Here is a 14,023-nt window from a genome sequence, read left to right on the forward strand (position 1 = left end):
ACATCTCAGAGTTCCAACCACGTCCAGCTGCTCTCCATTGCACCTCCACCTGAGGCGGGTGTCACACCGCCACGTGCCCACCAGGACCCCACCGCAGCGCCTCGTTCATTAAAGTCACGTTTAATCAGGGGCTTCACGAAGGAAAAGCGCGGCCCAGACAATCCCTGCACTAAATCGACTAGCGAGCGCCGTAAGCCCGCTCTCCATAGCTTTTCCGAGCCACTCACTCTTTTAGGAAAAGTTAATTCACTTTGTATTTTTTATTTTTAAAGGACATACAAAAGAGCCATTAAGAAAAATGTATTCCCCAAACCGTGCTGCTCGTAAAGGAGAAGCTCATTTTCGTCCGAAAACTCCAACTTAACCTGGTAGCTGTCAAGACGGCTTCATCAAGCCCATTAATAATAAAGATCTTTAATTGCAACAAATATCTTATCGCTTTTCTATTGAAAGCAGCTTCTGCATGAGGAATGAAAAATGATGAGTGTTTTCATAGGAAAATATGCAAATTACACACTAATCACAATATTGCAGCAAAAGATAAATTCGGGAATGATCACCTAAGCACCTAATTAATTTCTCTTCGCAGATAGATTTATGCTAGGTTTCTTAATTGCAGCCTAACATTTTAATGAGCATTTCAACAATGCATAAATAAAGCTGACAAACTGAAAACAATATTCATTTATTTGCCTTCAGTGTTCGCTGAAAAACAATTTGTCCTTGTATATGCTCGGTACACAAGCTGCGAACGCAAACGGCAGTGTAAGCACCTCCAGTCCATTTCTAAGATATTGTTAATCAGCCATATGGGAGACAGCCACTCCGCAGATCTAATAATGCATTAATTTTACTAACAAGTAGCAATATTTGTGAGATTACTAACGAGCAAACAGAAAAACAAGCACGGGCGCGGGCAGCGCTGCCGCATTAGCGGTCATGAAGATTAGTACTCCGATGATTTGCTACGAAAAGGTTCAGGACCAAATAATGAAAATGTGAGGCCGAGACGGTGTGGAGTTTGAATTCTAAATAAAAGTAAGCATTTACTTTGTATTAACGTAAATGAAAAGACATTACCCGGTTACTTTCTAACTAAATGACGTGAGGATTCAAAGCATTGTTGGCAGATTTGCTTAAACACCGGGGGAAAAAAAGGGGTTAGTCTAGGATACCCTGACTAGAGCTGCAGATTAGCTGTGCATACTGCATTTCGGTTGCTGAGTCATTTGTACAGAAACTAAGTATCCCAAAAATCTTTAAACCATTACCAGCCCTCTTCTGGACAATGAGCATTTGACTCCACCCCTTTCGGTCCCCCAGCTATAAATCCCGAGGTCACTGGAAGGAAGGCGTCACTCTGTGAAAGGAGCCAACTAAAAGATGAAGGAATTCAAAGACACCGTGTTGTGTCGAGAGGCCGCACCAGTGCTATGTCCTCTTCTGTTCCCTCCACAGTACCGAAAAGTTGCCCATTGAGAGCATTTGACTCCGACACCTTCTAGTCCCCCCCCCCAGCTATAAATCCCGAGGCCTTTGGAAGGAGGCGTCGCTCTTTGGAAAGAGCAAACTAAAGCACCACTATCTCATTCGGAATTCCTTCACAATTACATGCCAACGAGAGAGACAGAACACTGCAGTCTAGCCAGGGACCCCTTAGTGGTGCCAAGGTTGAAGTTGAAGCAAAATTTAGATGGACTGTGCGTTTGCAGTGGCCGCTGCTTCTCTGTTCGCAATGCAGCAACTGTCAATGTTGGCATCTGGGGAAACGTGGAAGTCACTAAGCCTTGAGCTGTGGTGGCCTACATGTTGGTCAGGCATTGAACCATTCTAGATAGATAGAGAGATCTTTATTGTCATTGTCACTTTTACAAAGGAACAACGTCCTGTCCTGTGCAAGCAACAGAAAAAAAATTCAGACGTAAGCATCAGTAGGCTATGAGCCCTAGGAACCAAGATACCCCAACTATTCGGTAACATACATCCATCCATTATCCAACCCAGTATATCCTAACTACAGGGTCATGGGGGTCTGCTGGAGCCAATCCCAGCCAACATAGGGCGCAAGGCAGGAAACAAACCCCGGGCAGGGTGCCAGCACACCACAGGGCGCACACACACACACCAAGCACAATTTAGGATCACCAATGCACCTAACCTGCATGGCTTTGGACTGTGGGAGGTGTGGAAGATGAATGTTCTCTTCGTTCCCTTGTACTAATTCATGTCTGAGAAGTAAGCCTTACGAAACCATTCAGCATGCTTTGCTGAGCAAACAGAAAAAATATTTGTTCAAAACAACTCAAGGTCTAAGCATTCTACACGAGTCTGCTTTATCACGTTTTCTCTTAGATTACATTTGAACGCCATAACAAAGGGGCCAAGAAATCACCTCGCACAAGGGGGGTTGAATGGCACAAGGATTATGTAAAATAAAATTGTTGACTGTTGCATTTTCATAATGAATATTAAATCACACATTCTAGGGGTATAAAAACTTTGCCCCACCCAACAGACGGGGTTCAGAAGAGCCCTGACGTTGTCATGTAATTTTGATTGCCTGTTTTTCTGAAACTCTACTCACTGTGATGCTGAAAAATAAAGCTGCTATATAAATCACACTTGCTGTCTCGTCTAAGTGATCGTCCACAAAGGAAACCGGAGCACCCGGAGATAACCCACGCAGACACGCGGAAAACATGCAAACTCCACGCAGGGAGGACCCGGGAAGAGAACCCGGGTCCACCATTCGGTAACATTTCGATAATTATTTACCGCTCTGATGCTAATCTTTCTGATCATATAAAACAGGTCATTATGATAGCAACTGTCAAGAAGAATTCCCAACTAACTGCAGAATTACGTTCTCCAGGGGTTCCTCTAGAACGCCTCTTTCTCTCGCATGATTTGGCTCAAAACCTAATCAGCACATCGTCGTCATCTCAGAACAGGCTTAAGTTTCGAGTTTGGTATTTTTACGTTTAGCCTTTTTTAGCTCTCGACCATCCTTGAGAAACTGTGACATACACACCCATCATAGAGATAGCGAGGTTTGTCATTATCGGGGAACTCGAGAGATCAGTCGAAAACCGGAAATCGAACTTTTTGACGATTGAAGGCTTTTGGCTCCTCCCCCATAGACGACAGGTTATGATTGGGGGGGGAGGGGGGGCGCAAAGCAAAAAAATAAGGGAAAAAAGTGCACAAAGAAACTATCCCGAGCAGCCTGTGCGTTAAAGCGTATCATATAACTTGACGTGTGCTTCAGTGCATCAGTGAACACGAGACGTTCCTTTCCTACTGCATTTATGGGATTTACACAATTTTGTTATACGTAATGAAAAAAAAAAAAAATCGTTTTTGGCTTGATTTTTCCTGGGATTGGGGAGGGTAAACATAATGCTTACAACGTTATGAAAATGAAGACATTAATTTAACATGTAAAAAAAATTTTGTGAACTATAAATCCAGGTAAGTCAATTCCCCCCAAAACGCACCAATAAAAATGTTTATGCCTGCAGTGGCCGTCTTGCACCCGATGCCCTCTCCCTTGCATCTTCGGCTTCCTGGGACTCCGGATGGGAATAATCGGCTTCAGCAATCCAATGGGCAGATGGATTACACAGTCAGCAGAGCAGTCACAAAGAGGAGATTAGCGGCAACGTACAAACTAAATCTGTACTCCATACGCGTGGCAGGTACGTTCGACTCATTTATCAATGCGTTGCTGCTGCTGCGTTGCTTTTCTATTTATGTCAAGGAGCCGAAGCCCATTTTTCATAAAAGAGCCCAGTTTAGCATATTCTGCACTCCTTCAACTCGATTTCAGGTTCATTAAGCCATGCCTGCCGTCATACCGTACTAAATACTGCACTGTTCGGATGAGATATAAAACCAGAGGCCCTGTGGTCATACAAGATCCCTGGGTTAGGGCCTGACTTCATAAAGAGTAGGAGTGTATTCCAATGTCCACCATGGCCTGGTCATTCAGGCCCCCTAACTATCCCCGGGTCTCTCTCACCCCATCAACAACCGTTCTCACCAACTATGGAAAAACCCAGTATGTCACATTTTTCAAGTTTTCGGCAAATTGTGAAAATGATGGCACCTCTATAACAGTCCTGAGCTTCACGTATGCAATATTTTTTTTTCTTTTCCGCGATTCAACACCACCTGCCATTTAAAACATGCAGTCACAGCACTTAAATCACATGATCGTAATCTGAGGTTTTCATTGGTAGGCGGTCTTTCCTCATTGGTTGGCAGAGTTTCTGGGTTTTTGTCCTGCAGTTTGTAAAATACTGCGTACATACGAACATCTTCCATCGTGCTGTGACCAGAATGAAGATGTATTTGGCAATCACCACTTCCTTATAACATCACGAAAGGCCCAGTAACTCCAAAAACTAATTTTGAAACAAATGGCACTTACTGGGTTTTGCCACTGCACGTGAGAGCTGATGTGTGGCGAGTGTACTGGCACAAAAATGGCAGGTGGATGCTGCACATCAGTGGTGGTTGAAGTGGCTCCTCCTCACTGTGGTATAGCGGATCCGCGGCTCTGAAAGAATGGGCGTCTTTTTTTAAATAATCCATTGGCCGTGTTAGTCTCCGGGGAGTCGGTGAGGTAATTGGGGTGAGTCGCACCTGCAGGTGAGGGTGCAATCTTTCTCAATTGCTTCATCGGCTTCCTGCGGTGTGCGATTGAGACGCTGCGCCCACGGAGCTGTATATGTAGAGGCTGGCACAGGAACGGGGGAGAAAAAAAAAGAGAGAAACAAAAGAAACAAAGGAGTGTAGAGAGAGTTTAGCACTGGGGCAAAGAGAGGGAGAGAGAAAGAGAGAGAGAAAGAACAAGCCAGCCAGCTAGAGAGAGAGAGAAAAGGCAGTGTGGTCAGGGGTCCCATGATGGAGCGAGGGATCGGCACTCTAGGTGGCAAATCATACCCAGCAAATGTGCTGAGGAATGGGTACAATCGAGGTGGCATCCTCTGAAGGTATCCGAGGGACGACTGCGTGGGCGTGAAGGATGATGAGAGGACCCCGAGCAGCTAAAACGGGGGGCGGGGGGGTCTGAATTGAGAGGACTGCCGATTTTTAGCCTAGTTTTGTTTTTTTTAATCGCTTGGATAATTTTACTTTTATGGATTATTTCTTTATTGGAAGCACTGCACTTGCTGGACAAACCATTTTATTGTTAATAAAAGCATCATCCCATAGCTTAGTGCATTTTGTCCTCATCTGCCACGCTCATCTGGGTATCGACGGCGTCTGGGTCAAACAGAGGCTCCCAAATGTCAAGAGGGAGTAGAGAGTCGACCCGCACCGTCACACTCGCTATGCAAAGCGCTTTGAGTTGAGAAAAGTGCTGCGCAAATGTCAAGAAATATTAGCATTAGGACGAGCCAATCCCATGCCTCTGCTTCATGGCATGCCTAATGTGTGCCCCAAAGACTAGAACTCTGGGAGTGCCATGATCTTCTATTTTATTTACTTATTGCTCGTTTGTGCCCATTTTGTTTATGGCATTCGTTCTGTCCTGGTCTTTTTTTTTTTGTTGTTTTGAGGCATGGTGGCGCAGTGGTTAGCACAGCTTCTTCACACCACACATCACATATTTGGACATAATCGGTCCAGCATAGCTGGCAGACTTTAACTAAGCCCTCAAGGACCATTTCAAAGACCACCACACCACTATAATCCACCCAAAACTAGTACAGTTCCTCCTTCCCTGCTGACATCTATGCACTGCATGGAGTTCGGCGAAGTCCATGAACACTGGCGTAATTCGGCCAAAATTCACGGCGGTTCGCTCGTCACTAATTATCACAGCATAGGTGCAGAAGAAAAGAGAGACAGAGGAGAGAGAGAACTGAATCCATCACAGCCGTGAGAACTGTGGGGAACTCATGGAGCTGGACCAGAAGACCCCAAAAGGATCGGTCAGAGAGGTCGGGGCCAAACCGCACAAAGCGAAGGAGTGGATGACGGTATTGAAAGATGACGAAAGGTCAAGAAGGAAAAGGCCTGAGGAGACCGAAGCAGCTCGGAGGACAGATATGAGGACACGTGCAGTCTCGGTGGTGGGACCCTTCACAAATCCAGACTAAAGGGGGTCTAGTAGAGTGTGGACAGCGAGATAATAAGAGCAGAGCTACGATAACGAACGGTATCAGGGCATGGGGTGTGAACCAGGGATACCACAATCCTAGACCCGTGACACCAACCACTGTGCCACCATCACACACTTACAATGATATAAAAATCATCTATATATAAGAAATCCTGAGGAACGGACTGGTGACATAACATGCCAGGCAACTCTGTTCAGTAGATTTTAGCCTACTGCAGCAGATCTTCACCTAAGCCGAAATGCTTTAAAATCAGATTCAGAGTATTAAATTATAAATCCTGTAGGTTAATGCATGAAGGCTGCTGTCAAAACTGGGAGCTTCAGTGCATTGATAGGCAATTCAGAGGAATCCGCTGAAATGTGACAAACCTCCATTTAAAACACTGTTATCATTTCTCAGACAGGCTCGCCAAACAGGAATTTCAGAAGTCGGAACTTAATAACGAAAGCATAACCTTGGATTTTTCCGTGCGATGTGAAAAGAAAACATCCGAGCCAACATGACTGACAGCCGACCTGATTAGGAACTTGACATCAACGAGCAAGATGTGCGCTTGTCAGGAGGGACGCCGGCCAGAAAGACAGTTCATCGGGAAAGCAGCCAGGGAGGGAGAGAAAGAGCAAAAGAAAAAAAGACTTGTCTTTGGGTTTGGGGGTGGCGGGGGGGGTGGGGGGGGTGGAGAGAGAGAGAGAGGAGTGTCTGGGTGATGTGGAGTAGACAGAAAAAAAAAAAAAAAACCCAACATCGACATTGAATCTGCTAAAGAAGACAAGACATGCGTGGGGTACGGCAGTAAAAAATTCAAACTGCAGGCAGCAGACCAACACAAAAGGTGCCAAGGGTGTGCAACGAATGCAATGTTCAAAATTTACACTGACGATAAAATGGCTCATAAAGCGCTGAATCGGGTTCCACGCCATTGACATACAGAGAAACAATTTAAAGAGCTTGAAAATGGGAACAGCGCACCGCTTTGGCTGGACAAGACCTCTAACAAAACCTTAAACGTAATAACTTACTCAGAGACTGGCATTACTGGGCATAGCAGGGTGGCATGATGGTTACATTGAAAAATAGACAGACATGAAAGGCACTATATAATAGAGACACAGGTATGAAAAACAGTATATAATGAATATAGATAGAAAAACATTGAAAGGCACTATATGACTGACAAACAGATCTTAGTATAGTAGGCAAGATCAGATAGATATGAAACACACTATATAATAGACAGGTATGAAAGATGCTATATAATATAGATGGATAGACAGACAGACATGAAAGGCACTATATAATAGAGAGTCAGGTATGAATGCTGGTATATAATGAACATAGATAGAAAAACAGATATTGAAAGGTACTATATGACTGAAACAGATCTTAGTATAGTAGGCAGGATCAGATAGATAGATATGAAAGGCACTATATAATAGAGAGACAGGTATGAAAGATGCTCTATAATAGACAGACAGACAGACAGACATGAAAGGCACTATATAATAGAGAGTGAGGTATGAAAGCTGGTATATAATGAACATAGATAGAAAAACAGATATTGAAAGGTACTATATGACTGACAAACAGATCTTAGTATAGTAGGCAGGATCAGATAGATAAAGATGCTATATAATGAAAATAGACAGAAAAATAGATATTGAAAGACAGACAGAGCTAGATAATTTTGGTGTAGTTGGCAGGATTAGATAGATAGATTTGAAAGGCGCTATATAATGAATAGATAGACATAATATTTGAACAATATTCACTTTCTGCTCACTCCAAACCCCATCATGACAGTAAAACATATTTTCGGAAATGTATGCGAAGTTATTAAAAGTTTAAAACGGAAATGTCTCATTTCTATCAGTTTTCCGACCCTCCACTCAGGACTTTGTAGAAGCCCCACTGGTAATATTTTCAGCTCTGGGTTCTCTTGGGTTAAACCTCGACAAGTTTTGTGCACCTGGAATTAGGCAGTCGATTCCATTCTTTCCGGCAGATCCTCTCCGACTCCGTTAGATTGGATGGGAAGCGTCTGAATTGCCATCTTCAGGTTCCCCCTACGCAGGTTCTATGGGGTGTGAGTCTGGTCTTTGGCTGGGCCACTCCAGCAATGTCTTGGCTGTATGCTTTTTGTCATCGTCGTGCTGAAAGGGGAACATGGAAGTCTACAGAGAGTTCTTTGGACTTCATGGCTTGTTTTTTGTCCCGACTTGCAGTGATAAAGTTGTTGACCTTTCTACACACGGTCAGTGCCAGTGTTGGGTTATTTTGTGCCCTCTGCCAAACTTATTAGTGCGCCAACCGAGTGTTCGGGAGCTAACCTGTGCAGCTGGGTTCCATGCCGTCCTTATGATCGGCAGCCTAATTCACCTGAATGGTGGTGCCAGCCCTGCACAGAGGTCCACGTGTGCCCTTCTAAGTGATGTCCTGTCGATTCAGTTTGTCATGGGGTGGGAGGGTTTGGGCGCTCCAATCAAGTTCTAGAAACATCTCAAGGAAAATTAAAGCAAACAGGAGGCACCGGAGCACAATTCAGAGTAGCACAGCAAAGGGCCCAAATACTTCTAAAGAATGAGAGATAACCGTTTTTGTATTTTAATAAAATTGCAAACCTTTCTGAATGACAACAGGTTTCCATGTTTGGAATGCAGACCAATGAGCAAAACTGAGAAACTGATCCAATTAAAATGAAACCTGCAAGACAATAAAGTGAGCAGAAAGTGAAGGGGTCTGAATGCTTTCTGAAGATAGATGTACTGACGAATTTCATTGATCCCTGAAGAGATATTCACTTGCTACAAAAGAAATACTGAGAATAAAGTCACCAAGTAAAACAATAAAAAACAAAAACAAAGTGCAAACGATCACATAAACGCCAGTCCCAGAACAATTCACACACCGCACTTACACCGGAGGAAGGGGAGGCAGGGAGTTTATATCTTCACATAAAGCAAAGGACAGCGGCATTGAAATGAATACAAAACAAAATCTGGAAATGCTGGGTCTGTGGTTTGGGGCTCAATGGCGCCCCCTTGTGGTTACAACCTCATATTTTATATTCATAAAACTGGTGGCACCCCCCCCTTGTGGTTACAACCTCATATTTACTATTCATAAAACTGGTGCCACCCCCCCACCCCTTGTGGTTACAACCTCCTATTTAATATTCATAAAACTGGTGGCACCCCCTTGTGGTTGCAACTTCATATGTAATATTCATAAAACTGGTGGCACCCCCCCCCCCCTTGTGGTTACAACCTCATTTAATATTCATAAAACTGGTGGCACCCCCCCCCCCTTGTGGCTACAACCTCATTTAATATTCATAAAACTGGTGGCACCCCCCCCCCTGTGGTTACAACTTCATATTTAATATTCATAAAACTGGTGGCACCCCCCCCTTGTGGTTACAACCTCATATGTAATATTCATAAAACTGGTAACACCCCCCCCCCTTGTGGTTACAACCTCATTTAATATTCATAAAACTGGTGGCACCCCCTTGTGGTTACAACTTCATATTTAATATTCATAAAACTGGTGCCACCCCCCCACCCCTTGTGGTTACAACTTCATATTTAATATTCATAAAACTGGTGGCACCCCCCCCCCCCCTTGTGGTTTCAACCTCATACTTTATATTCATAAAACTGGTGGCACCCCCCCCCCCCTTGTGGTTACAACCTCATTTAATATTCATAAAACTGGCTGAGGCCACATGCCATGAAGTTTATACGAGGGACGTTCAAAAAGTTTGCACACTTTTTTTTTTTTTTTAACCTCCATTTATTAAGAATTTCAAAGACAAATGACATCACTTTTCTACACAGTCACCTTCCTTTGTAATGCAATTTTCCCCAACGTCGTTCCAACTTATTAATGCCATCCTCAAAAAATGTTTTTGGTTGTACGCGTAGCCACTGATGCGCCGCTGCTATCATCACACGGCTGGAGTTGGATGTCATGAGCGCTCTTTGCATCCATCACACTAATACGGCCATTTTTGAACATTTCAATCCACTCATAGGAGACAGAGAGAACTTTATCCCCATACTGAGCACACAAGCGGAGATGAATTTGAGCTCCCGGCACCCCTTCTGCCCACAAAAAGCGTATGACAGGACGCTGCTCCTCTATGGTACAATTTATACATTTGACAGCCATCTTCACCACAGGCTGACAACTCTGATACTAAACTGCAAGGGCAGCCGGCTTGCCAGATTGAGAGGGTCATGTGACCAGTTCTGACACGACCAACCACTACACCTCCCTCCCGCCTTCACCGTTTTCAACAAAAATATAAAAGTGCGGAAACTTTTTGAACATCCCTCGTAACTTCAGATAAAAGGAAAGGGTGTGTAGATGTGTGTTCTGGGTGTTGGGTGGGGTCCTGGGGTCCAGCGGCTGTGGTGAAAATGGTGTCGCTGATCTTGACTTTACCGACGATGCTGTGATCATCACAGAGTCAATGGAGGCTTTGATCGGGGTTCTCAAGAGACTGAGCGAGGAGTCTGAGGGTCTGCGCTTGCCAGGGTCCTGATAAAAACCAACAATCCAGGCCTTTAATGACCTCTTGGGCACGGCCATCAGCAGTGTGTCTGTCTGCGGGGAGAGTGTCGACCTCGTCATTGAGGGGTTTACTTACCTCAGCGATGACATTCATGTGACTCTGGTGACTCTTCCTATGAAGTCAGACAGATTGGGAGAGCATGGGGGTCCTGAGGTCGCTGACAAGGGGTGTGTGGTACTCCCAATATCTCTGTAAAAGGACGCAGGTCCAAGTCTTTACAGTCCTGGTGCTTCCTGTTTGTGAGACATGGACGCTATCCAGTGACCTGAGATGAAGACTGGACTCCTTGGGTCCCGCTAGTGTTGCTCACGGAGTCCCGAATGAGACACATGACCTGCATTGTGAGGGAGCATCAGTTACGGCACTACGGCCATGTGGCGCCATTACCCAAAGATGATCCAGCTCACAAAATCCGCATTGTTGAGGACCGGGCCAAGGGGATGCCCACGTAACACCTGGCTGCGGCAGATAGTGTCTCATTTGCGTAGGGTGGGACTGGACCGCATGTCTGCCTGGGGGGTTGCCAACCAGGATGCCGAGCTATTTCATCATGTGGTGGATGTGGCGGCCCGCTGTACCAGTGCCTGCTTCCTAACTTGACCTGACCGGACAGGTGTGTGTGTGATGTCACTTCTTGATTGATAATCCAAGTGACTTTGCACCAGGCATACATTAAAAACACAAAGAAATGGAGTATATTAGTTAACCATAATGAGAATATTCTGAAAATGCAACACTGTTCTTCATAGACTTATTGTATGTTATTTCCTGACTGCTGGATTAAGCCTGAAATGCTTCTCGTTATGTAGCGCAGATCAGGTAGTGACAGTGACAGCTCACCAGGGTATACAACGCTGATCCCTGGTATCCCAGGCTTTGTGGGTGAATGTTAGTTAGTCGTAGTGATGGAAGATCAACAGACTCCGATAAAGGACTCGGCCTGTAATTGTATCCCAGGGAGGCACAGGTGGGCTGCGGTTAGCATGGCTGCCTCGTAGCTCAGGTCCCATTTTTGGTCACAATAATCGTCCCAGTACAGTTAGCCCTCAAGGACACTGCCACATTATAAACCACTCAGACCTTCTTCAGTTTCTCCTTCCCCACTGAGTTCCAAGAACATTTCTGCGCTTTCGCCGAACTTCAGGCGAAGTGGGGTCTGCTCGTCTCTAGTAGTTAGTGATGACTACAGAGCTTCAGTCTACGGTTTTGTTACTTAAACAAAAACAAAAAAAAATGGATAACAAGACTGGGGCTCACCATCATCAGCTGTCGTCAGATTTCGTCGCGAACTTCTGCTGCTGAGTTTTCTGTGCCCGATCCTCTCTCCTGTTCGTTCTTGTGGAGGGTGCGGTTGAAGTAAGAGGACTTCGGCTGCTTAGAGAAAAATGAAAAGCAGTTAAAAAGCAAAACTAAATGACTGGCTGGACAGGTGTGTGGCGGTCTGGCTTGGCCCCACGCTCCCCTTATGCTGTCTGGGAGCCTCTTAAGCGTTGACAGTCATGCGCCGTTATGAAAACGGGCAAAGGAGGGCACACACTTAACAGGAAGGGGTTGGTGCAAATGTGCCCAACGCTTTTATTAAAACAAAAACGCATTAAACCTTCAATAAATAATCCATAAAATCCAAAGTGAACATGGAGGTTAAAACAATCCAATAAAGAAATGATCCATTAAAACGAGGTTTAAAATCCGTTCTAATAAACTCACAATCCCAGGTGCAGCAAGAGAAGACATCCTGCCAATGGGCACAGCTAACCTCATCACAGGTCACTGCCGTCACCGGCTGCCAGCACCGTACCACGTCTCACCTCAACTCGCACCTTCGTCTCCGGCTGCCGCTCCTCAGCCTTAGGTGGGAAGTCCCTGCAAAATTCGGGTCACTCCAGCTACCCCAAGAAATAGTCTGAGTGGCCCTCTTCAGCCCCTCTCCAGCACTGGCCCTGCGCTGCTCCTCCTAGGGGCTCACCTCCCGGGTGCCCGCCTACCTTGACTCTACACCCTGGCATTCCCCGTATCCTGCCGTAACTTTTGTGTTCTCTCTTCTCTTTAACCTTCTCTCATTTGTTCTCTCTCTTTCCTCTGCCGTGCAGCTTCATCGGGCACAGATGTGACCCTGTGCCCACTCCGAGCTGTGAATGAGGCACCTGACTGATCCTCTCATATTTGAATGTGTGTGTGATCAGCCAAACACCGTGCAATCAACCCCACGTATGCACCCGTTATGAACCTGCATGCTCTCAGGATGCGATTATTTATTTAAAAACCTGCACAACACCACAGACCACTTATCACAAGGTGCAAGGGGTCCTTTATTAGCAGCACTGGAATGGCACAGGGCATCCTGTAGTTCATTTTCATCTCGAATGCACGTCATGTCAAGATAAATGACCAAAAAATTGGTAGTGCGGGCTACGTCTGCCACATAATTAGGCTTCAGGTGCTGCTCACAGTAAGCCGACAAGATAAGAGCCCCAGCGACATCTGCTGACAGGCACATTGCACACGCCGACTGATCGCTTTCATCACAAGTGCAAGTCATACACTCCAAGAACAAAATGACAGTCAGTCAATACAGGACCAAAGACTTGGAGGTGTGAACTACATCTGCCACATAATTGGGTTTCAGGTCCTGCTCACAGTAGGCCTACAGGATAAGAGCCCCAGCGACATCTGCAAACAGTCAGGCACATTGCACACGCCGACCAATCGTTGTCATCACAACTACAAGTCATACACTCCAAGAGCAAAAAGATAGTCACGCAGGACCAAAGACTTGGAGGTGCTGGCTACCTCTGCCACAAAATTGGGTTTCAGGTCCTTCACACACCAAGCAGACAGATTAAGAACCCTAGTGACATTTGCTGACAGTCAGGCACATTGCACAGGCTGAATGATTGTTTTCATCACAGGTGCAAAAAATACACTCCAAGCACAAAACACAGTCATACACACTGAGGGGATACAAAAAAAAAAAAAAAGGGTGGGGGCACGTGTGTCAGAAGGCCGGCCGGGAGGGAGAGTATTTTTAAGACCCTTTGTCCCCCGGACCGACAAAGGGCAGCCCCCTTGGTTTTCCAGCAGGGCCATGGATTGTGCTGGAACCTGTGGCCAGCACTAAGGGGTGCCTGGACTTTTACAGGGTTCTACTTTGCAGCACTTCCACCACACCCTGAAGTGCTGCCAGAAGAAGTTTGTTGGGCACCTGGAGTCCTTCCAGGTAGCCAATAAAAGGAGCCAGTCCCCGCCACTCAATGGCCAGAGTCGGGAGGAAGAGAACAAAGCCTGAGGAGGAGTGGGGGCAGAAGGACTGGTG

At 45.6% G+C, this 14,023-nt stretch overlaps 1 protein-coding gene across 1 annotated transcript in view; it reads right to left on the reverse strand.

Annotated features, from left to right (window-relative positions):
• Nucleotides 1–14,023, reverse strand: part of cfap20dc (CFAP20 domain containing) — a 248,480-nt gene that overhangs the window by 133,079 nt on the left and 101,378 nt on the right. The window contains exon 11 of the mRNA XM_028824600.2: nucleotides 11,968–12,081. Coding sequence (XP_028680433.2) covers nucleotides 11,968–12,081 — 114 coding nt within the window. The remainder of the gene's footprint in view (nucleotides 1–11,967; nucleotides 12,082–14,023) is intronic.

The sequence above is a fragment of the Erpetoichthys calabaricus genome, chromosome 18 (assembly GCF_900747795.2).
Source record: "Erpetoichthys calabaricus chromosome 18, fErpCal1.3, whole genome shotgun sequence".
NCBI classification, from domain to species: Eukaryota; Metazoa; Chordata; class Cladistia; order Polypteriformes; family Polypteridae; genus Erpetoichthys; species Erpetoichthys calabaricus.